At 45.7% G+C, this 25809-nt stretch overlaps 1 protein-coding gene across 1 annotated transcript in view; it reads left to right on the top strand.

Annotated features, from left to right (window-relative positions):
- PDE6A (phosphodiesterase 6A) overlaps nt 1-25599 on the top strand; it is a 47959-nt gene extending 22360 nt beyond the window's left edge. Inside the window, exons 11-22 of the mRNA XM_030212023.1 lie at nt 387-452; nt 2814-2960; nt 4251-4358; nt 5872-5981; nt 6124-6211; nt 9861-9961; nt 11020-11127; nt 12309-12372; nt 13348-13422; nt 14814-14897; nt 17725-17881; nt 25171-25599. Coding sequence (XP_030067883.1) covers nt 387-452; nt 2814-2960; nt 4251-4358; nt 5872-5981; nt 6124-6211; nt 9861-9961; nt 11020-11127; nt 12309-12372; nt 13348-13422; nt 14814-14897; nt 17725-17881; nt 25171-25247 — 1185 coding nt within the window. The 3' untranslated portion in view covers nt 25248-25599. The remainder of the gene's footprint in view (nt 1-386; nt 453-2813; nt 2961-4250; nt 4359-5871; nt 5982-6123; nt 6212-9860; nt 9962-11019; nt 11128-12308; nt 12373-13347; nt 13423-14813; nt 14898-17724; nt 17882-25170) is intronic.
- Nucleotides 25600-25809: the final 210 nt, after the last annotated feature.

Below are 25809 nucleotides of genomic sequence, written 5' to 3'. Positions count from 1 at the left end.
TGTTTCACTTACTCTGCTCCTAATGATAAACACTTTTCAACAGTAGATGTAAAAGTCAGGGAGAAAGCATGATTAGGGCTCAGGGACATAAGTGTGTAATCTGATTTTCACCTGGGGAGAAGAACAGAGGCATAAAAACAAGCAGATGATGTGATATAAGTGCTAAGCTTCCTGCATCAAGACCTAGGGCAACTCTGTGGTTTCGCTGGAGTCAAACATGTCTTGAATTTTCTGTAATTATCACGTGGGAGAGACGGGGTACCTGCCCTTTGCCAGGATAATAGCTGAGAGGGTGAGCGCACCACACATCAATGTCAGATCTGCTCTCAGCAAAAGCAGTGAGCTCCATGACCTCTGTCATCGACATCATTACTTTGCATTTCCAGAAAACAGAAGAGCTGTTGGGAAGGGAGCCAGAGGATTGTGATGAAGATGAGCTGTACGAAATACTGGTGAGTTGTCAGCCTTATCGAATCCCACCCTGTAAAAGCATGACTTAATGGGAATAACGCTACTGCATGGAGTCCCCTCTGTCCTCTCCTTGGTCATCACCACCCCATTCGTTTGTGCATTCATCTGCAGGGACCAATCTTCTTCTTTCATCAGCCTTCACATGTCAATATTAACCCTGTGGGTGAGACAGCTGAATGCTGGAAAAATATTTTGGTTGGATCAGATCCATCTACCTCTTCGAAGGAGGTCAGCTATCCAGGATCTGAAGTTCAAAGACTCCAGAATCCACTGTGGTGTCCAGAAGAATATCACAGAGGCCCAACTCAGCCAAGTTTCAGGGGTTTAGAGTAGTTTAATATACATAATCACAATTATATTTCTATGTTTCTATTGCTTTTTTATAAGTATTATATCTATCTATCTATCTATCTTGTATTTGTTCTCACCGGAGCCATCAAACGCCTTCCGGTACTATGTAAGCCACATTGAGCCTACAAATATGCGGGAAAATGTGGGATACAAATGCAACAAATAAATCTATCTATACACATGATTTTTTATCATATATAGGAAACAAGGGACACCGGAATAAAACTTTGAAGCTTTGTAACCATGTAACCACAGTGAATTCTGGCACCTTTTTTGTACTCTCCTTGGTCGTCACTACTTCTTAGATAATGTGGAGGGGCATAATCGAACGGGGCGCCTAAGGTTTCCTGAGGACATCTTGCGAACAGGCGAGGAAACCCATATTATCAAAACAAGATGGGCGGCCGTCTTTCGTTTTGATAATATGGTGAGAGATGCCCAAATCTCAACGTTTAGGTAGACCTTAGAGATGGTCGTCCTTAGAGATGCTCGTCCCCGATTTTCTGAGATAATGGAAACCGAGGACGCCCATCTCAGAAACAACCAAATCCAAGCCATTTGGTCGTGGGAACAGCCAGCATTCACAGTGCGCTGTTCCCCATGACATGCTAGGACACCAACCAGGCACCCTAGGGGGCACTGCAGTGGACGTCAGAAAAAGCTCCCAGGTGCATAGCTCCCTTGCCTTATGTGCTGAGCCCCCCCAAAACCCACTCCCCACAACTGTACATCACTACCATAGCCCTTGTGGATGAAGGGCAGCACCTAGATGTGGTTACAGTGGGTTTGTGGTGGGTCTTGGAGGGCTCACATTTACCACCACAAGTGTAAGGTAGGGGGGGATGGGCCTGGGTCTGCCTGCCTGAAGTGCACTGCAGTACGCACTAAAACTGCTCCAGGGACCTGCATACTGCTGGGTATGACATTTGAGGCTGGCAAAAAATATTTTAAAAGTTTTTTTTAGGGTGGTAGGGGGTTAGTGACCACTGGGGGAGTAATGGGAGCCCATCCCCGATTCCCTCCGGTGGTCATCTGGTCATTTAGGGCACATTTTTGTGGCTTGGTCGTAAAAAAAAAAAGGACCAAGTCGGCCAAGTGTTTGTCAAGGACGCCCTTCTTTTTTCCATTATCGGCCGAGGACGCCCATGTGTTAAGCACGCCCCAGTCCCGCCTTTCGCTATGCTTCCAACATGCCCCTGTGAACTTTGGTCATCCCCACAATGGAAAGCAGTTGAGGATGCCCAAAATCAGCTTTCAATTATGCCAATTTGGGCGACCCTGGGAGAAAGACGCCCATGTCGAAAGATGGGCGCCCTTCTCTTTCGAAAATAAGCCTGTAGGTCTGTTTTGTCTCATTTCTTGTCACAAATCAGTAACAAAGTGTACTGCAGAATTCTTTGAGTTTGCAGGAATCTAACTGGGGCCATGGCAGCTTCTGCTGTGGTCCCTGGAATGCAGGACTATCAGCATGCACGGAGTGCTTTACTCCCCTGTAGTATTTGTCCTTCCTGATTTATTACATAGGTCTCATTGCCTGTTACCATGATGGACAAGGCCAGGCTGTTGTTGAATGCATGGGCACATCCCAGGAGGAGGGATTTTGTTTGTAGTAGGAATGTTGGGCTGCTCTTGGCTCAGGGATTGGGGTATCCGTATACAGTAGTGCCCAGGCAATGAGTAGCTCAGCCATCTTGTTTCTGACCACTGGTAGTGTCTTGGCTTGGTGTGGTCCAGACAAGACCCCATGTGACTTTTCATGTTGACAGTCCTGCTGAAACTTTCACCTTATAAGCCCCTATCAGCCTGATCTAGATTTGAATTGGTGTCACAGTATTATGACATTTACTCCTTTATGTTACTTCCACTTTGTTTCTGACCCCAAAGAGCTCAGCCTCAACTCTCCCCTCATCCCCGTTTTTCAGTTACAGCTCCATTCATCAGCCACATTTACAGTCAGTTTTGGTCATACTTTCTCCTCCTTTGGGTTACAGCAAAGAGAGCTCCCAGATCCCAAGGCTGCTGAGATTTATGAATTTCACTTTAGTGATTTGCCTGTTACGGAGCTGCATTTGGTGAAGTGTGCGATCCAGATGTACTATGAACTAGAGGTGGTGGATAAATTCCATATACCACAGGCGGTAAGAACACAACCTATTACCTGACAGGGGTCATTGGATATACTGTTGTGTTTCAGGAATTAAGGTGGGGCACATTTTCTGAATTTGACAATGGCAGTTCAGGCCTCTTTGATGATGCTCAGACTGGAAGAGAAATGAGCTGATTGCGAAGACTCATGGAAGTTAAGAATCAATGGCCAAGCTTGAAGTCATCAAAAAACCGTGAAGAACCTTACGAAGCTCTAGTGTGAGTGTGGTGGGAGAAATAGGTCCAGATGCATCAAAGGCTCTTTCCCATTTGGGGGGCACTTCTATAATGGGGGGGGGGGGGGCAATGCTGCATGGGGAGTGCCTCTTCTATAGCAGCATCGGGGATCCCAGCTTCTGTTATACAATGCTAGCATAAATCCACATTGGAGGCCTAAATGTAGTCGTGACCTTTTATGCCAGGTTAAATAGTTGCTCCTTCCGTGCGCCAAGTGACACTTGCAAGCTGTGGTATTCTGTCAGTTGCGTGTGTAATTTGGAGATATACCCATGTCCCTCCCCCTTGCAGTTATGCACAATAGAATTTACAGACTACCTTACAGAATAAGGACTGTTCTTCTGTGCACACACCCACTTATAGAATTGAAAGTGATGCATCTTTGTTCTATTTAGAAGGGGGTGAAGTGTTTTTTTCTTTCCTTTTGAATGTTAGGCTGTCAGAAGTGGAGGAGTAGCCTAGTAGTTAGTGAAGTGGGATTTGATCTTGTGGAACTGGGTTTGATTCCCATTGTAGCTACTTTTGTGACTCTGGGCAAGTCACTTAACCCTCCATTGCAGGTACAAATAAGTACCTGTATATACCATGTACACCGCTTTGAATGTAGTTGCAAAAACCACAGAAAGGTAGAATATCAAGTCCCATTTACCTTTCCCTATTTGAGATTCTGCGTGGAATGTTGCTAGTGGAGGAGTAGCCCAGTGGTTAGTGCAGTGGACTTTGATCCTGGGGAACTGGGTTCAATTCCCACTGCAGCTCCTTATGACTCTGGGCAAGTCACTTAACCCTCCATTGCCCCAAAGTACAAATAAGTACCAGTATATACTATGTAAACCATTTTGAATGTAGTTGCAAAACCCCCCCAGAAAGGTGGTATATCAGTCTCATTCCCTAATGTGACTTTGTGTTTATGGTGTTTTATAATTTTATGTACACTGTCTTGATTGGGTTTTGCCCAAGGAGAAGGTATATAAAGAAATCATACTGCACACTGTGGGTTCCATCTCTTCAGTTGTGTATGACCCATTCGTTCTGTGTTTTAACAGGTGCTGGTCCGTTTCCTGTTCTCCATCAGTAAAGGGTACCGAAAAATCACTTACCACAACTGGCGTCATGGTTTCAACGTGGGGCAGACGATGTTCACCCTACTCATGGTACACTCCATGAATTAGATGTGTTAGATAACTATGTTCCTGTGGATTCCAGATTTGGGGGTGGTATTTGATGGTACATTTGAAATGTGGATCTGTCAGTTCTCAGACATTGTCTCAATATAGAAAACATTTAGGCCAACCTACAGCTATGGTGTCCACAAAGCATACATTTTTCAAAAAGAGAACAGTATTTCTTTTACATGATTTTTCTGACTATTAAAACAAGTTCTGGAGTCTTGTCCTGCTGCCCTTGGTACAAAGGACTAAAGTAGAGGCTTAACGTCATCGCCAACATTGATCATTTCCTGTAACGTGCCAATGCTGAGGCAAGGGGAGGTGTAGGCATCAGTTTTGCACAAGGGTTCTCAACCCAGCCCTCAGGACACATCCAACCAGACAGGTTTTCAGGATATCCACAATGAATCTCCTGCATATTCATAGATTTGCATAGAATGGAGAGAGCACATCCAAATTTATCTCATGCATATTCATTGTGGATTTTTTCCTGAATCCTTGACTTGAGGACTGGGTTGAGATCTCATGGTGTATCAGGGATGAGGCAGACACAAAAAAGTTACTGCTTGCTAACTGGACAGCTTGGCAGGGCCACCGAGAGGGGGGCAGGGGGGACAAAATTCTCCAGGCCTGAGCCTCCAAGGGGGGCCCGGTGCCAGGGTCAGGTCGCCGGCACTGCAGTCCCCGGTCTCACCTGCCTGATCCTCGGCTCCGTCCGCCACCGGGCCCCCTGCATTAAGATCACGATGGCAGCGTCACAGCTCTGTTTGGAAAGGCAGATCGCCTCCCTTCGGGCCCTCCCTGTGTCCCGCCCTCGCGCAAACTGGAAGTTACATCAGACGAGGGCGGGACACAGTGAGAGAAGGCCCGAAGGGAGGCGATCTGCCTTTCCAAACGGAGCTGAGGTGCTGCTGATCTTAATGCAGGGGGCACGGTGGCGGACGGAGCTGAGGGCAGGCAGGTGAGACCAGGGACTGCAGCGGCGGCGGAGGGGGCGGTAAGGGCGGCGGCGGTGGGGAGGGTGAGGGCAGCAGCAGGGGGGTGGCTTAGTCTCTCGGCAGCCCTGCAGCTCGGAGCTGTCCAATCTTAGCAACTGTCCCTCTCAGAGTCAGAATGAGGGCAAAGGGATGACCTAACATGAAGGTGATCCATAGCTTCACTCCATTGTTCTTGAAACTAAAAGAACCATCTCCACATTACTTCCAGCCAAAGTTAGGTCTAATCCTAGATCTCTCATTTACACAGACTCTGCTTTGTACACAACCACCATCACCTCACCTAGCAAAACTTTGAAAGAAACTATTTAAGTAGCCTGCACTGCTCTGTGGTAAGTCATCACGTAGGAGAAAAGTGCAAACTCTGTCCCTCCCAAAAGTCTGAGGTTTACTCAGATAATTCAAGCTTCTGGTGAGCAGGACAGAAACCTCACCATAATGTCTACTCAGAAATCCTTATTAGTAAATTTAAATTCAGAGGATGCTGCCTCTCGTTCTTCTAGACAGGAAAGTTGAAGCGCTACTACACGGACCTAGAGGCTTTAGCAATGATGACGGCAGCTTTCTGCCATGATATCGACCACAGAGGCACCAATAACCTGTATCAAATGAAGTAAGTCGGAGTTCACCATCTAGCATAATAGGAATGATAAGTAGTAGCTAGTAACTCGTCTTCAAACCGCAAGGTCTTCTGTCTGAAGTCATGCTTTAATATGTTTTGCTAATTCTTATTTCTTTATCCACTTTCTTTATAGATCATCAAACCCTTTGGCAAAGCTCCATGGATCCTCCATTTTGGAAAGGCATCACTTAGAGTTTAGCAAAACCCTGCTCAATGATGAGGTAGCTTAACTAGTTTCCCATGTTCAGGTTTTGTCACATTGCTACCTAACCATTGAGGCAGTGGTTCCCAAACCTGGTCCTGAAGGCACCTCAGCCAGTCAGGTTTTCAGGATATCCACAATGAATATTCATGAGAGAGATTTGCATGTAGTTACCCAGATGAAGAACACTCAAAGTCTCATATGATATGGTGCTAATATCCTGAGTCCAGACAGGGCCGCCGAGAGGGGGGGCAGGGGGGACAAAATTCCCCGGGCTTGTACCATTAGTCTGTTCTTATTATTAAGATCACAATTGTCGTCAGTTCTAGTTCTATACCTTTTATCTATGGAGTGTGGTCTTTTTTCTGGATGTGTTGTAAAACTCAGTATGTGACTGGGGCCTAATCCGTTTCTTTGTTTGATATTTAGCTCTTGCTTTGGCCCATGGATATACAGGGCCTCTCTTATAATCATCAATGTCACGTTTAAATATTTCCATTTTACCTTGTTTAACCTCTTGTCTGAAGCTCTTACTACGGGTATTGACATCTAATATAATATTACTAAAATTATTATCATCTTTTTCAAGAGAATCCTGTTCAATCTTGAGCTCACTCTTAAGATCTTCAGCTTTCTTTTTAGCTGTTTCTATTAAGAGAATCATCAAGTCCAAAGAGCACTTGTTTAAAATCTTACACCAGCTGTCCAAAAACATCTGGTCGTCTTGGAAAATGGTGGGTCCTTTCATGATCCTAAGGCCACGGGGGATTCTCTGTTGTCTGCAGTATTCCAAAAGAAAAGAATAATATAGATCATATCTAATGGCATTCCTCTGATGTATAATAACATTGGACCAATGGTCTAACAACGTAGTGTTAGTGTCCTCATCCTCAGTGAAGGGAACTTGGGACAGTAACAGTTTCCCAGGAGATCACCTTAATGAACTGAGAACATCCTCCCATGGGCGGAAGGCCATGTTGGGACCCAGAAAAGATGGACCAAAAAACTCGAAGGGCACAAAGGAAAGGAGGTCCAAGTCTTCCACAAACAAGCCAAAAGTGGCAAAGTACACAGGGATGGAAGAAAACCAAGTCCAAAAGACCAGTCCTGAAACCACGGTGGTAAGAACACCAAAATTACAGTTTATTGGGACCCTACACGGTCCGTGTTTTGGCTATAAAGCCTTCTTCAGGGGTCTAAAAACATAAAATGCAAAATGTAACCATAAAATTTAAAAACATAATAAAAGAGTATATATATAATATAAGAAAACAATATAAATATAAATATAAACCACTGAAAATACAACAAAAGCATGGATCATAAGGACATGACAAATAAAAATATATAAAAACATAATAAAAGTATACATGGAAAAATCCAATTGTGTATACATATATATAGCAAGAGCAATGGACTTCTATAACATGCATAGAAAATTAAATATATATATATATATATGCATAGCCACATAAGAGCATACTACAGACGACATAGGGATGGAAGGGAACTGTATTCCAGCTTCAAATTGAAAGACGCAGGCACATTTAAATGACATTATAAATGTACATACCAACAAATTGATGTGTATAGATTTTGCGCCTGACCCTCTCAAACATGAGCAGCAATGAGCTGCATCGGATACAAAGGAGAAAGAGAGGACAACTGTGAATATCATTGCGTATTGTAAAAACAATCAAACATATAAATGGCAAGTGACCGACTCACCTACAAATGTGCAGTAGAGACTTCCCTCTCTGTCCCGCCCCCACGTCAAGACGTGATGACAGAACAGAGAGGGAAACTGCGCTGAGGAGTGCACCACACGGAAGGGGAGGGAGGGAGGGAACCACCGAGGTCGCTACCGCTCCTCCCCCCCCCCCCAGGTCACTGCCGGCCCTCCTCCACCCGGGCCGGGCCCTCTCTTCTCCATTGAACTTACAGTGCCGAAACCGCAGCAGGCAGAGCAGCTCCCGTCGGCCTTCCTTCTCTGCCAGTGTCCCGCCCTCGCCGACGTTACGTCACACGAGGGCGGGACACAGGCAGGGAAGGAAGGCCGACGGGAGGCGATCTGCCTGCTGCGGTTTCGGAGGTGAAGCGCTGTACGTTTAATGGAGAGGAGAGGGCCCGGCCCGGGTGGAGGGGGGGGGCGGCAGCGACCCTGGGGGGGAGGGGCGGTGGCGACCTTGGGGGGGGGAGGGAGGGGAGGGCAGGAGAAATGCTGGACATGGGAGGTCTCAGAAGGAGGGGGGCCTTGGAGCTGGGAGGGATGGACGGAGGGGGGGGCCTTGGAGCTGCAAGGGAGGAGGGACCTTGGAACTGGGAGAGAGGGCGGAGGGCCTTGGAGCTGGCAGGGAAGGAGGGAGGATGCTGGACATGGGAGGTCAGAAGGAGGGGAGCCTTGGAGCTGGGAGGGATGGACAGAGGGGGGCTTTGGAGCTGGCTGGGAGGGAGGGACGGAGGGGGGCCCTTGCAGCTGGGAGGGAATGGGGCCTTGGAACTGGGAGGGAGGGCAGGGGGCCTTGGAGCTGGGAGGGGAGGGGGAGCCTTGGAGCTGGGAGGAGGGGGGAGAGACTTGGGCCTTTGAGCTGGGAGGGAGAGACGGAGGGGAGCTTTGGAGCTGGGAGGCGGGGGGGGGGCCTTGGAGCTGGGAGGGAGGGACAGAGGGCCTTGGAGCTGGCAGGGAGGGTGGGGGGCCTTGCAGCTGGGAGGGGAGGGGGAGGGAATGGAGCTGGGAGGGAGGAAGTTAGACATCAAAATAGAACATACCAATGCTCGCCCGTTTTAACGGGCTTAACGGCTAGTAATCCCATATTTCAGAGACGTTTCTCGCATGTATCATAATAACGGTCGGGATATTCAGCAGCAGGATCCAGATATGTGCCTCTCTCTTTGCCTACAGACTGCCGCCCTCAGCACTATGCAAATAGTTGCTTTGGCAGAACATGGGCAGAGCCAGGGCGATCCTAGAACTTATCCAGACAGTGAAATATTCAGTCTACTTATCTGGATAACTTAGGAGAGGAAAAAGCTGTCCTAAGTTATCTGAATAGCAGACTGAATATTGTACTGTCCAGTACCTGGATAAATTAAAATACTGGCTGCCTTACCCAGATATTTCATATACTGAATATAGGGATACTGTTGACTACTACAGTCAGCAATTAAAAAAAAAATTCTGACCTTGGCAGGTGAATATTGATCCACATATTTAGAAAGTAAAGACATCTAAAAATGTTCTCTGAATAACTGTGTCACCAACTTACATTTTATATATAAACTAAGCCAGACCTGCTATGGACTCTCCTAAATTAGGCATTTGGGATTCACCCAGTTTTATCTAAGATGAAATATAACTTATGAGCCTTTATTTCCAGATGAACTAACAAAGTAACCACATTTCCCTTCATTATCCCAGAGCGTTAGTAATAATCTCTGTACCCCAAAACCTTTATAATCACATTGGTGCCTTATCTAGAGAAAGCAGAACACAGGAAGCTGTGCCAGACCTACCATCCTCTGCACCAATAAATGCATTTCTTTCAATAAACTTTCAGCTCTAATCCTTCATTAAACCCAAAAAAGGGTTTGCACAGTTATTTACTGCTCGAAGCTCTCTGCATTTTGCATTGCATTGTTGTACTCTAACTCTTTTCTCCTCTGTCTAGAGCATAAACATCTTCCAGAATCTGAACAGAAGACAGTTTGACCATGTCATGCACATGATGGAAATAGCCATCATTAGCACAGATCTGGCTTTGTACTTCAAGTAGGTATTTGGTTGTCACATATTTCCCCTTATTTTTATACCTCTGGTTCTTGCTAATTCTTTGCTGTCTTCAGAGCAGCCAAGTTTTAAGAAGTTGGAATGAGTAGGACTGGAATTTTGCCTGGTCCTTGCACTGTGCATCACAGCTAGTACAGAGCCAACTGCACCCATAAAATACCCTTCCGAAAATGGCGAGAGGTATGCTGCACTTCAAAATGGCACAGGAAAGACAGTAAAGTTGGCTGTTTTGTTTTCTGTTGCTTCCAACCTGAAACAGTTTGTTTTTGTTTTGATGTGTGCTAAAAGAAATAAAGAAAGTTTACAAACAAACAAAAAAGTGAATGGAAATTATCAACAGAAAATAAAAAACAAAATGAAATTTTTTTTCCCATTCCTGTTCCTAAAGTGGCGCCTCTCAGTTACATGGCTTAAAGACATTCGGAAACAATCATTTATTAATATGATATCATGCACAGTGGATGGGTTTTATGTACTGTACCTGTATGATTAGAGGAATAAACCACCCTGAAATGATTATATTGTTGCACAGCAATCTACAAGGTTTATGTAAATGTTGTCTGCATAATCAACCTGATATTGAAATAATTTATCAGGGTGGCAGCTCCTGGGACCAGATCAATGTCATTGACCAAAGGCCAGTCACTGATGCCACTGAAAATCACTGCAGATTGCCACGGTGCAATCCAGATAATATTGGGGTGGCTTGGAGGCGGGGCTGGAAATATCTGGATACCAGTGAAATTCAGGACCGGTATCTGCATAACAAATCCGGATAGTTATCCATATCCCAGTGCTCAGTACAGCTCTAACCACATAACTGCAGCTGCTGGCGGACCTCAGTATGTCTGGATCTTCAGCACCACCATCCGGACAGCAGACGACACTGAATGACTGGTGTCTGTTTAAATGCTTCAGCCGGTATTTATACAGTGACTGACTGTTTCTAGTACTTTCCATATAATTCCACCTCTGACATACCTGGGTTTGTGCCTCCCTGTCAGGACACCATTTCTCACCCACCTTTCCTATCCCTGCAGAAAGCGGACAATGTTTCAGAAGATTGTAGATCAGTCCAAGACATTTGCAAGTGATGAAGCCTGGACAGAGTACATGATACTGGATCAAACAAGGAAAGAAATTGTCATGTGAGTTTTTTTCTTAACCTCTCTTTGATGTGTCTCTTTACTGTGGCTCCTGTGCAGCTCCGTTAGAGCATTTGCATTTTGACACACTGCGCATGATTTTATTACAAGATGCCTAAAAGGCACCTATTTTAAGCTTATTTCATAAAGACAACATAAGCACAGTCCAGAACCAGCCCCCCTACCCCCATAGCACACAAATGCTAGAGAGCAAATCTGCACCTGCTGTGAAGTTACTACTACTACTTATCATTTCTATAGCACTACTAGACGTACGCAGTGCTGTACCCTTGAAGTTGGTGTAAAGGTGTGTATGCTGTCTGCACAAACTATGTATTTTATTAAACAATGAGTGCAAATCACAACTCTGCCTCCATCCTACTCAAGCTGCTCCCCTGGGAATGCTGTACCTGTATCACAAGGTCTGTGCACATGCTTTTTACAGGCATCTGGGCGCACTGTAAAACAGACTTTATATGTGGACAGAGCTTTATCAAACTACCCACGCTGTGGCTAGGATTTGATTTGTTGCCAATTTGTTTTTAGGTCACATGGTTTAGATTTAAATCTGTACATTTATAATTATAATCTTATTAATCGTAACAATGGACTGTGCAATTATCCAAACTACTGTACAGAGGTAATAAATAGATCATTAGTTATGAATGAATGCATGAAATTATCAGTGTTCTTGTCACATTCTTTATAATTGTAGGCTGGAATCAACTGGACAAAAGGAAGAAAAGGGCTTTCCCTCCACACAAAATAAGAACTGTATTTAATTTTTAAGTTCCAAAAAAAAAAAATGAGATCATTGCATTTCTAAAACTGAGCCCAACAACTTCTGCCCTTTGAAAAATGGTCATGGGATAGGAAGAGCTGTGACCTTGTGAAGTGTCTGAATCGCAGCCTGTAATCACACATTCTGCTGCCATGTTAACTATGACATAGGAATATAGTGTGTAGGGTTTGTTCCAGATATCTCTGCACTACAAGGATCCTCTCCCTGACCAAAATTCAGGGACTCTTCTCACACCAACACTGAGTAGCTTCGTCATATGGATGATTCCAGCAGCTAAGATTAATAGTTGACGTGTCTGATCTGCTGAGAAAAGGGCAGTGTACCGGGTGAGAACCTCGGATATTGCAAGTTTTTAATGGGATGGTTTTTCATTCTCTCCTAGGGCAATGATGATGACAGCCTGTGATTTGTCTGCTATTGCCAAACCCTGGGAGGTGCAAAGTAAGGTAGAGGCACAAGTGTTCCGTGATCCTTTGGTTACATGTTCATTAAGTAATGCACTTTATCTAGACCAGAGATGTTCAATATTTTTCACCAGGGAGTCACTGTGTCAAAAACATATTCAATGAGAAAGCAAGAGTGGGAGGGGGGGGGGGGGGTGGTTACTGCCATATAAGTTGCATATTATTAACCCTTCTAGTCCAGCTGTCTGTTGGTCTTGCCACTCCCAAACGGGTACTCTCAGGCATCTTATATTTGAATGTGTGTGCCTTCACAAGTACTGGTCAGAAATCTGGTCCCAGCTGGTAGCCATTTTTCCCCTCCCTGGTTCCATCTCTTATCAATTTGTGATTCTTCGGGAACAGTCCTTTGGGGGTCAGTTAACTCCTAGTGAGGGGGCTCTTGTTAGTGCCATGGTCTCTTTGGCATTGAAGGTGATCTTCTCTCACTGGAAGTCCTTACATCAGGCCACTTATCAGGAATGGTGGAACTCATTGCTCCAAATGTACAAATTCGAATTACATCTGGCGAAGAAATCTTCTCGCTTCGCTTCCTATAGGGAAAAATGGCTGCCACTGGTGTCCTATTTTGCTTCGGTACAGAGATAAACACTGAGGTTGATGTATTTTGTGGCCTATGCATGCTCCATGACTGGATTTGTATCCTCCAGCACCCCCCCACTTCTCCACCTCCTCTTTCTTCCCCCCTTTTCTTAATGTGTTTCTAGTTGTGGATAGTTGTTTTTTTGAATGCGAGCTCCAGTTTTGCCATGTTTGTAACTGTTGTTTGTTGAACTGTGATGCGCTCTTGCTTGTTTTGTATTATGATAAAATCCAATAAAAGATATTAAACAAGAAAAACATATTCAATGAGAAAGCAAGAGTGGGGGGGGGGGGTTACTGCGTTAACTGGTCACTCCCAAACTTTCTGCACTGAGGGTCTCCATTTAACCCTTTCCATTCCATTCTTTCTGCTTCCAGGTGGCTTTATTAGTTGCTGCTGAATTCTGGGAACAGGGTGACCTTGAACGAACTGTGCTGCAGCAGAATCCCATTGTGAGTAAAGGTTTGGTTGTCGGTGATAAACAGTGTTGTGGAGTTAATGGTAATGGTGTACTGTGTAAACTAAGGTGTGTAAGATCCTACTAAGTGAAAAGTATATTTATCATGTGACATTAGAGGTTCTCCCTAGCTACAGCCCTGCCTGTGTAAGATGCAGTACTATCAGCTCTGTATAATCACTGACAGATGAAAGAATAGAACGGCTTCTGGCACGTGAACAGACTGTGACAAGGTTATAAACTCTGTTTCGGGATTGTAGAAGATCCGAGCGAAGGCGCACTGATTTCGTTTTGCTATCTGGGGGTTGTCTCAGCTTTGTAGCTGTAATTGGGGGCCGAAGTTAGCGCCGGCGGGAAGTTTAAACACTGTGAGCGAGGTGTCTTGGAGTTTTCTGTTTATAGGTGTAGCTTTGTTTATTATTGGAGCTCTAGTGAATCTTGTTGGCGAAGCGGCAGGTGTTGTTCCCGTATCGGGTGAACTCTTCTGGACTATTGAAATCGAAAGATCTCTTGTGTTCTGAGATCATCTCACTCTTTTTGTGAGACCCTTTTTGGAGGAATACCAGTATAAGCCAGTCTGAAGACCCCTGAGGAAGGCCTTTTTGGCCGAAACACGGACCGTGTTGGGTCGTAATAAATTATTTTGGTTCCCATATCTGTGGCTTCAGTCTGGTCCTTCTGGATAGCTTCCGCTCATTTTTGTTGTGGTTTAAGGTTATAAACAAACCATTTCCTGCCATCTTTACGTAAATTAAAGACAAACGGTTTCACGGGGCAGAAATGCAAGACAGCTTGACCCATCCAAAACACAGTAAGTGACGGCAGATAAAGACCTGAATAGTCCATCCAGTCTGCCCAACAATCACATTATCAATTCAAGATTAAATCAAGAATGAACGTCAAAGCTGTCAAAGCTCACTCCAGCCTATCCGAATCAGTCTTGTCATTTGCAGGACAAACACTATAGAAGTAAAAGGGTAAAAAGATGTTTGTGGAAAACAAGTGATAAGAGTGAACTTAAAAATTAAACGTGGCATTACATCTCACATTATGGGCCTCATTTTCAAAGCACTTCGACTGACGAAGCTGCGGGTACCTGGACTGCCCGCTCCCCCACCATATTGGTTTTTTCCCCTACTATCCCTCTTTCCTGTATCCATCGTAGTTCCACCCTGGTTCCTTTTGTCCTATGTCAGTATCATGTATCCTCTCCTTCTTTCTCCTTTTTCTTCGATTGTACGCCACCCAGATGGTTTTCTGTTGGGCAGGATGGAAAGTCTTTAACAAACTTGAAACTTGTGCGATCTGTATCCTGAGTCAGACTGGAAGACCCAGGCAAAGCCAAGTTAATGATGTCCTGCTTCTTGTGCAATTCTTTTCCTACAGCCCATGATGGACAGAAATAAAGCTGACGAGCTCCCCAAACTTCAGTGTGGGTTCATAGACTTTGTTTGCACGTTTGTATATAAGGTAATCTCTGCCCTTCCAAAAGCAAACACCATTAATTACAAAATGTCAACACTTGTTGAAGTACATCCCTCTGTGTTTACAGTAGCAAATATTAAGTCTGATGCATGAACTGAATGAAAACCGGGGTGACATGTACACCCTTTGAAAAATGTAGCCTTGTTAAACAATTTCTGAAAATGTGTTACTTCTGGCTAGTTAAAGGGCTGTTCCTATGTTAACCCAAGAAAATGTTGCAGTCTAGTTCCTTAACTATTGCAAGTTATATTTCAGCACACCTATGGCATTACTGTTGTCACATCACCTAAGTACATTTGGGGTTTATAAAGTCAAAGGAGTCTTTTTATTACATTTGTACCCCGTGCTTTCCCACTCATGGCAGGCTCAATGTGGCTTACATGGGGCAATGGAGGGTTAAGTGACTTGCCCAGAGTCACAAGGAGCTGCCTGTCCTAGGAATTGAACTCAGTTCCTCAGTTCCCCAGGACCAAAGTCCACCACCCTAACCACTAGGCCACTCCTCCACTTTTTACTAAGGTACACTGACGTTTTTAGCTCATGATAAAATCAGCAGGTGCTAAACGCTGGGCATCTCGGCGTTTATCGCCAGCTGATTCTTAGCACGAGCTAAAAACGGTAGTGCAGCTTAGTAAAATACCCCCAAAGCACAGTAAAACCATATCAACCACATTTCCAACTTACGCCAGAAGCACTACCATGATGTTCTTGGCATCTTCCACATATTAGCAGTGCAGGAGACATAGGGGCAGATCTGTTACTGGCTGCCACACGCGGAACGCTAATTCTTTAATGAAATCCAGGCAGCAAGATTCTGCCATAGATGCAGAAGCAGAGCCAGATTGACAGCACGGGGGGAGTGAAAGCGGCGTGAGAGTGGACTTCTACCGGCGCTGGCACACATTTTCAATGCAACATGTTGAGAAAAAAATAGGCGCCGGTACCGGCAGAACTCCGTTTGGGGGAGCAGCCATTCCCCTGGCACCCCCCCCCCAGCTACGCCATTGCATAGATGGGCATCAACATGCCAACATTTAGGGGTGCGCCAGTGTCAGCGCGTGTTTTTGATGAGTGCTCAGGCCCCCTTTTACCACAAGAGGTAAAAGGCTGTCTTTTTGTCTCAACAAGAAATGGTCACGGGCTAAGTGAATCACTTGCCGCACGGCCATTTCAGGGAAAGCTCTTACCGCCACTGGTTGAGGTGGCGGTAAGGGCTCCCACGCTAGCCCAGTGGTAACCGATTACGCTACAAAATTGAAAACATTTTTGTAGAGCCAGAAACAGCACGTGCGGGGGGTGGGAGCTACTGACGGTGGCTCCTGCGGTAGCCCGGCAGTAGTCGCAGACTGGCACGCAGCAAGCCTGTTGCTGCATGCCAGCCCTTTAGTGAAAGGGCCCCTTCGTGCACCCACATAGCACTATCAATAGCAGATGGAAGTGAGGTGCTAATTCCACGCCCACATTTCGGCATAGAAAATGCGTTGCAACGTGTGCGAGGTGCTAAAACGGGGCTGAAACGTCAGATTGGCACAGAAATACTCTTATGTGTCCAGCTATAGAATAGCTCCTAAGTGTTCCATGTGCAGCTGCAACGGGAGGGAGGGGTCCCAAGGGAGGGGCAATCCAGAAAATTGCCTGCAGTATTACAGAATACCGAGGATGCGCATCCAACTTGCGTGCCAGGATTTGCACCTGGTTTCAGTTGCTGTAAGTGCTCTCACACCCACAGTTGGGCACGGAATTCGGCGTCCTTTTGCTATTCTATAAATAGCGCTCATCTCGGAGCAGCCTTTAGAGAGTAACACTGGGGCCGATTTGTTTTGGCGCTCATGTTTGGCTGCCACTTCCTGAATCTAGCCCTGGAGTTTAACTTAGGATTCTGTAAGTTGACCATATAGATGCTGATCCTCACCAGGCCCCACCCATGATCCTCCACTATGGGGCCCTTTTACTAAAAGGTTGGCGTGCAGCAACAGACTCGCCATGCGCCAATCCAGAACTACTGCCGGACTACCGCAGGAACCCGGCAGTAGTTCCCGCCCCCAGCACACGCCGTTTCCAGCACTACAAAAATATTTTCTATTTTGATAGTGCCGCTGCTTACCTGGCGTAATCACTGCCAGGTTAATGTAGGAACCCTTACCGCCAAGTCAATGGATGGTGGTAAGTGCTCGCGCCCCCTCCCCCCCCCCCGAAATGGCAGTGCGGTTACCAAGACAGCCTTTTACCCGCTGCGGTAAAAGGGGGCTTCAGCGCACATCAAAAACATACACTGATGCTAGCGCAGACCCCTTTTACCTCTGCTTAGTAAAAGGACCCCTGAGTTGCGGCCATCGCTTCTAAAATCCCACTGAGCGCTCTGCTAGCAATTACCCACTTAAGTGCTAGTATTGTATAAATTATGAGTGTGATCGGTGCATAAATGTTAAACGTGGTGTTGTAGAGTTATTTAATGACAGGAGCCTAGTTTTAAGAGGGTAAGTAGGCACTGCATAGTCTCTATTTTATAAAGGCACTTGTACACTTCTAGCGGAATCAGCAAAAACTGCATCTGTGTCATAGGTCTGGACCTTTACACCTGCCTACATTATGCAACTGTGACTGTGGATTAGCAATAGTTTGTAATAAACTTCACCCATGCTTCATCCAAATTCTGCCCCTGTACACACCGCCATTATCTCATGTCACTTTTACACCTATTTTTTTATATGAGGTGCATGAAAATGACTGTATACAATGACCTACCTAGTGGAGATGGCGGTGTCTGAAGGTTGGTGTGTGTCTCCCCCCCCCCCCCTCCTCCACTTTGTAGGAGTTCTCAAGATTCCATGAGGAAATCTCCCCCATGTACGATGGAATCCTCAACAACGGTAAGGAGTGGAAGGCTCTGGCTGACGAGCACGAAGCAAAAGTGAAAGTGCTGGAAGAAGAAAAGCAAAGGAAGGCTGCACTGCTGGCACCCAAACAAGGTCAGTGACGGTGGGAGAACTAGACCTCGAGACAAGAGCTACCAGAAAACACAGGCAAAAGCATAGACTCCACTTCCCTAGAGCAGTTCTTCTCAACCCTCTCCTGGAGCCACACCTAGCCAGTCAAGTTTTTAGGATTTCCAAAATAAATACTGTAGGTATGAAATCACCATGCATATATTATATGCAAATCCTATGTCATGCACACTCACTGGGGCTGATATTCTGACCGGGGGAGGCAGCTCGACACTGAATATCTGGTTTATTTTTGTCTGGTTTAAATTTATCCAGCCAAGCCACTATTCAGCACTGGTCAGTTAAGTTTACAGCAGCCAAAGATAGGCCCAATTTGGCCACCAAACGTAGCTGGATTGGCCTCTGCTGGAAGCAGGATATTGGGCTAGATGGACCATTGATCTGACCCAGTATGGCTATTTTTATGTTCTCAAGTATTATTCGCAGATAGCCGGTTCTATTGTGCGATATAACCAGTTAGCCACTAACCCCCCGATTCTATATAGCGCTGAAATCGGTGCAGATTCTATAACAATCAGCATAACAAGCTTAACAAGATAATCAGCACTGATAGCAGCACTTGCATAATGAGCACTAATTGGCACCGAGAATTTAGGTGCACAAGTCACTAAGCATATTCTGTAACAACGTACGCCGATCCTCTAATGCACACAGGCAAAAATGGCATGGTTATGGGCGGGGAAATGGACATTCCGAATTTTCACGCCTGGTTATAGAATATGGTCCAGTGTTCCTAAATCTACGGGCTGGGATTTACGCCACATTATTGTTTAGTGATGGATGTGTGTAGATTTAGGCACTGAAATATCAACTAAGCGTATTCTATAATTGGCGTCTAAATTTAGTCAGCGCTGATTTCAGCACCGATTTCTTTTTTGTAGGCACCATATATTGAATCTCCCCCTCAGTACTGACTGCAAATACTCAGTAGCAGATAAACCAGCTGTTTCCCGCTGAATATTTGTGGATAGCCAGTTAAGCGCTATTTAACCAGTCAGGAGCCATTCCTGGTCGGTTAAATATCTCTGTATATTGGGGGTGGGGGTTGTGTCTCCGAAACAGTGTTGCTGTACACTTGATCTAAAGGCAGCAAAAGGGAAGCCAAGATACTGAGCTGCTGAATAAAACAACTTTCTTAGCATCAAGAGGTCATTTGGCTCATTAACAGGGACTTTTATTTTTTGAACCTGGCTCAAATCGAATGGAAAAGGAATCCACACTCCAGTACAAGTTTAAACGGAGACTCTTCATTCATAGGGAAAAGGAAAGAACAGAACAGGAAAAATACGGCCAAGAGGAGTCACAAAATTATAAACCAACTTCGTTCCAGGGAGAACATCGGAGTAAAGCTTTGCAGATCTTATTTTTCCATTCAACCCGGCTGCCAAGTGTCTCACTGTCACGCAATGACAGGTCCGTCTCCGGTCAATAATCTCTTAGTCACACTAACTGGGGAGAATTTCCTCCAGTGTCTGGTGAATGTTTGCACAGCGCATCTCGGGCAGGTCTGTCCAGCACCAGTAGCAGTGTTCACTTGCTGTTGCTAATAAGTTTTCTTATTTTTAAAGCAGTAGAGTTTGAAAGAACCGACTAAGAGGCAGATGCACTAAAGCTAAATGAGCCTTTAATGACCCTCCAACGAGGAAAATTTGATCCGTTGCATGCATCAAAGGGCTTTTACCGAGGAAGCCAGCAGCTAACGAAAACGGAATGGAGATGAGCAATTAGTGTGAAAACCCCATTGAAACGACATGCACTAACCTTTTCCGATTGCCTTTACGCAGGAAAAAGGCAGGAAATCTAACGAGAGGTCTGGACCTCTCGTTAGGACAGCTCTGTGCCAGGAAAAATCATTAAGTGAAAAAATAAACAAACTTTGAGCCAATCCCAGCGCATTAGCAGAGCTAAAAGCGCTGTGATTGGTCCAAAGGACGTCAGAAAAAACATCAAATAAAAAAAATAAAAAAAGGATCGGGAGGGGGCAAGGGCGCTCATCAGGAGCGTCCTGTATGGACGGCCTTGCCCCCCCCCCCCCCCCCGCTGCTCCCCACTTTCCGCCGCTCCCCCCCCCCCCGAAAAAGCAAAATTCTAGCAGCCCCGGCCCCCCTCCCTTCCTCACTACTCTGTCTCCCCTCAGCTCCGCCTCCCGACATCCTCCGCCCTGTGCCCTGCCCCCTCTTGGGGTCGTCGCCGCCATTCCCCTCCTCCATCGGGCCCCCCTCCCTCTTACCGGGCCCGTGCAGCGCCTCTCTCCTCTGTCCGAAGGCGCTGCACGGGCAAGAAGAAAGCTGATGCCTGCCTTCGCACAGCTTCGGTCGCGCGTCTCTCTCCTCCTGCGCCCGCCCCTGTCTGACGTCAGTAACCTACGTAGGGGGAAGTGGGGCGGGGGGAACGGCGACCACGGGTGGGGGGGGGCAAGGACGGCCATACAGGACGCTCCTGACCAGCGCCTTTGCCCCCTCCCGACCCTTTTTTTTTATTTTTGTTTTGATTTGGGAGCCATGTGCTTGTGTTTTGACTGTGTTTTGACTGTTTGTGGCATGCGCAGAGCAGCTAACATAACGCTTGGCTGCTCTGCGCATGATTTGGGGGCCGATTAACGATGTGTATTGTGATTCTTTGATACATTGTACGTTTCAATACCGATCTCAGCATGTGTGACTTTCTTTTTTGGTGCATTCTTCGTTATTTTAAAATCGTTAGGGACTTTAACGATTTAGATTTTTTTACGTTTGGTTGCTGCATCTGCCTCTAAGAGACAAGAGTTCCTGTAATCCTCCTCACATTGGGTCTTCTGTAGGTACATTCCCAGTGTCACAGCTACTACTGAAAAAGGTGTGAGCAAAATCCAAATAAATAAAAATAAAATAAATGAATAGTACTGCAATCGCTACGGATGGAACGGAAGTGTAGTTAGGAGTCTAAAGTGCTACTTGGGGCTCATTTGTCAAGCCTTTTGCCCATAAACATAGAAAGGGAGAAAATTATTTTAAATTCCCCCCTCCCTTTAGACTGTGCACAAGGTATCTGTGCAAAGCACAAATGCTGCTGTAACACATCCCAATGAAAACCGGTGCTAGCAGGGCCGGAGTTAGGGGTAGGCAAACAGGGCAATTGCCCTGGGCCCCCATGCCTGAAGTTGAAAGAGGGACAATCTGCAAGCAAGTTATGGGGGCCCACTCCCTAGCGTTTGCCCTGGGCCCCATCATGTCTAGCACTGGCCCTGGGTGCCAGGCTTGTACATTACCAGTGCCTTTGCTTATTTTAAAGTTTCTAAAACCATCTTATCCTGACATCTGCCACTTAAAAACTCTTCTGCAGATGTCATAAAAAAAAGCTTCAGGACAACCTTAGTTTGAAAGAGAAAATGTTTCTGCACTCAATGTGTAATTAAACTCTGGAATTCATTGCCAGAGAATGTGGTAAAGGAGGTTAGCTTAGCAGGGTTTAAAAAAAGGTTTGGGCAGCTTCCTAAAGGAAAAGTCCATAGACCTATTAAATTGACTTGGGGAAAATCCACTGCTTATTTCTAGAATAAGCAGCATAAAATGTTTTGTACTTTTTGGGGATCTTGCCAGGTATTTGTGACCTGCATTAGCCACTGTTGGAAACAGGATGCTGGGCTTGATGGACCTTTGGTCTGTCCCAGTATGGCAACACTTATGTACTTGGGATTCTGAATGGAATCTTGCTACTCTTTGGGGTTCTACATGGAATGTTGCTACACTTTGAAATTCTGCACGGAATCTTGCTATTCTTTAGAATTCTAGTATCTTGCTATTCTTTGCGGTTCTACATGGAATGTTGCTACTCTTTGGGTTTCTGCCAGGTACTTGAGACCTGGATTGGCCATTGTTGGAAACAGGATACTGGGCTTGATGGACCTTCGATCTGTCCCAGTATGGCAATACTTATGTACTTATGACTTTTAGCAAGCAAAAAACGGGGCTGGTCTAATGGCTCAGTGGTGCCACCTAGTGGCCAGAGTCAGGGCCCATGACTTCAGGGTTCCAGAAAGTGTCTCCATGCTTGGTTCTTGTTTGAAGGACTGATGCCACAATGTTGGGAGAAATGTAAACTAGAGAGAAAACTCCATGGGTATGAAGGACCCTGGTGCCAAATCCCAGCCTTAGACTTGACTGGGCTGAAACTATAAAGAAGCTGGAAAAAACTGCCATGTCGAAACAAGAAAAGAGCACATAACTGCCTCAATGAAGGAGAATTAACAAGAGGCTTCCAAAAAATGTTAGATTTCTTACCACCCAATGTCTTGCATTGAGACTTGCAGCTGACGGGTTTGTCTCCTTCCTTGGATATTTGGAAATAAGGGTCAACAAACAAGTTGTACTGGACTAACTTAAGGCCCTATTACTAAGCCACGTACACGCATCCTATGCGTGCCAATTTTGAACTACCGCTCGGCCGGTAATTTCATTTTCTACGTGCCCAGGAAAATTTGTGGCACATGGCACTAACCGGGCGGTAATCAGCATTGTACGCACGCTGACCAACTCTCTTGGCTCTAATCCTCGACTTCTCTTCACCACATTGAACTCTCTCCTCAAGGTGCCCCCTCCCCCAACTCCCCCTTCATTATCTCCTCAGACCCTTGCTGAATTCTTTCACAACAAGGTTCAAAAGATATACCTTGCTTTCTCTACCTCACCAGCTCTTCCTCCACTAGTCCGTTCCCCTCTCTCTCCTTCCCCTCATTCCCTTTCCTCCTTTCCTGAAGTTACTATTGAGGAAACTACACTTCTCCTTTCTTCCTCAAAATGTACCACCTGTTCCTCTGATCCCATTCCCACCCACCTTCTTAATGCCATCTCTCCTACTCTTATTCCTTTTATCTGTCACATTCTCAACCTCTCACTTTCCACTGCGACTGTCCCTGCTGCCTTTAAACATGCTGTGGTCACACCTCTCCTTAAGAAGCCTTCACTTGACCCTACTTGTCCCTCTAATTACCGACCAATCTCCCTCCTTCCTTTTCTCTCCAAATTACTTGAGCGTGCTGTTCACCGCCGCTGCCTTGATTTTCTTTCCTCACATGCTATTCTTGACCCATTGCAATCTGGTTTTCGCCCTCTCCACTCAACCGAAACTGCGCTTACTAAAGTCTCCAATGACCTATTACTGGCTAAATCCAGAGGTCAATATTCCATCCTCATTCTTCTTGATCTTTCTGCTGCTTTTGACACTGTCGATCACAGCATACTTCTCGATACCCTGTCCTCACTTGGATTCCAGGGCTCTGTCCTTTCCTGGTTCTCTTCCTACCTCTCCCTCCGCACCTTTAGTGTTCACTCTGGTGGATCCTCTTCTACTTCTATCCCTCTGCCTGTCAGCGTACCTCAGGGTTCTGTTCTTGGTCCCCTCCTCTTTTCTATCTACACTTCTTCCCTTGGTTCATTAATCTCATCCCATGGCTTTTCCTACCATCTCTATGCTGATGACTCCCAAATCTACCTTTCTACCCCTAATATCTCACCTTGCATCCAAACCAAAGTTTCAGCGTGCTTGTCTGACATTGCTGCCTGGATGTCTCAACGCCACCTGAAATTAAATATGACCAAAACCGAGCTTCTCATTTTCCCCCCCAAACCCACCTCCCCGCTCCCCCCGTTTTCTATTTCTGTTGATGGCTCTCTCATTCTCCCTGTCTCCTCAGCTCGAAACCTTGGGGTCATCTTTGACTCTTCTCTCTCCTTCTCTGCTCATATCCAGCAGACCGCCAAGACCTGTCGTTTCTTTCTTTACAACATCCGTAAAATCCGCCCCTTTCTTTCCGAGCACTCTACCAAAACCCTCATCCACACCCTTGTCACCTCTCGTTTAGACTACTGCAATCTGCTTCTTGCTGGCCTCCCACTTAGTCACCTCTCCCCTCTCCAGTCGGTTCAAAACTCTGCTGCCTGTCTCATCTTCCGCCAGGGTCGCTTTACTCATACTACCCCTCTCCTCAAGACCCTTCACTGGCTCCCTATCCGTTTTCGCATCCTGTTCAAACTTCTTCTACTAACCTATAAATGTATTCACTCTGCTGCTCCCCAGTATCTCTCCACACTCGTCCTTCCCTACACCCCTTCCCGTGCACTCCGCTCCATGGATAAATCCTTATCTGTTCCCTTCTCCACTACTGCCAACTCCAGACTTTGCGCCTTCTGTCTCGCTGCACCCTACGCCTGGAATAAACTTCCTGAGCCCCTACGTCTTGCCCCATCCTTGGCCACCTTTAAATCTAGACTGAAAGGCCACCTCTTTAACATTGCTTTTGACTCGTAACCACTTGTAACCACTCGCCTCCACCTACCCTCCTCTCTTCCTTCCCGCTCACATTAATTGATTTGATTTGCTTACTTTATTTATTTTTTGTCTATTAGATTGTAAGCTCTTTGAGCAGGGACTGTCTTTCTTCTATGTTTGTGCAGCGCTGCGTATGCCTTGTAGCGCTATAGAAATGCTAAATAGTAGTAGTAGTAGTAGTAGGTTAACGCGTGAGACTTTACCACTAGGTCAATGGGTGGCAGTAAGGTCTGAGGCCCAAAATGGACGTGCACCAATTTTTATTTTGCTGCACGTCCATTTTTGGCTAAAAAAAAGAGAGGCCTTTTTGCAGGTGCGCTGAAACATGGACCTACGCGCGTCCAATACACGCGTCTACACCAGTGCAGGCCACTTTTGGGGGCACCTTAGTAAAGCACCCCTTAATATATCTGTGACAAGCTTTCAAAGAGTTATCCTCTCTTCATCAGGCTGGGATAACTCTCAAAAGCTTAGGCTAAGTTACTCCAATCTCACCTATAACCAGGGCTTTTTTTGAGGGGGTACTGAGTACAGGCACCTTTTCCGTTGTCTGCTACAATTGACCCATGGACCCCAAGTTTTAATGAAAGAGCTGAGGCTCTACACACCAATTCTGCCTTGTCATACATTCTGTGATCGGTTGCAGGGGGCTTGGCTATTGTGGGATGGGTCCCTCAGTGATTACCCCACCGCTGAAGAGTGGCCTAGCATTTGAGTACCGGCACCTTTTTTACTAGGAAATACGCACTGCCTATAACTTACTGGTGACACTTATGGCCCCCTAAAAATGTGAAGACTTCCAAACTGGCCAAAGGAAATCTTAAAACTTTTAGAAATAAAATTTGATTTAACCACTCCTAATCCCAGAGAGTCAATTGCAGAAAATGCAGAGTAGAACTGCTGAACCCAGCAGACCTGACGTGACTTTCTGTATCTCATTGCAACAGGTACCGGCAAAGAGAATGGAATGAATGGCCCAGCTGCTGAAGAAGTTTCTCAGTCCAAGAGCTGTTCCATCTTGTAAAAACAAAACTAGATTACATCCTTTTATCTCAGACACATCGTTCTCTTCTCTGGACCTGAAGAAAACCACTTGACAAAATGCTAAGCAACTGAAAAAATATTTAGTAAGTGTGTCGTTGAACAATTTCTGCAAAGAGGATCTTGTGAAACCTTCAGTCCAGTGGTACCAAGCCTGTGCCAAGACACCGGATCTTCTGTGTATGCACAATATGTCTTTACAGGCTGATCCTGTATGAATCCCGCTGAACAGGGCATCATTGAGTAGTACACTTGTTTGCATTTTATTAAGTTTGAAGTGTGCTCTCACATCCCCCATGACAAGCCAAACTAATATGATGAATAAACAAGAAAGATAAGACACAGAAAACTTCTCAGTCACTACCACTGTAAAGAATAAACAAATGAAACAGTAGCCCTGAAGGGTCATTGTGGATGATTCAGATTGGATATGACAAACACACCCTTTTCACACCCCTCCATTCAAAATAATCCGAGCTGGCATGAGGAGCTCATGGCTCCTGGAGAAGGTACAGGATATACCCGGTAGGTACATTAGAAGAGAG

The sequence above is a fragment of the Microcaecilia unicolor genome, chromosome 8, assembly GCF_901765095.1.
Source record: "Microcaecilia unicolor chromosome 8, aMicUni1.1, whole genome shotgun sequence".
Taxonomy (NCBI): Eukaryota; Metazoa; Chordata; class Amphibia; order Gymnophiona; family Siphonopidae; genus Microcaecilia; species Microcaecilia unicolor.
This window is presented reverse-complemented; position numbering and strand designations above follow the sequence as displayed.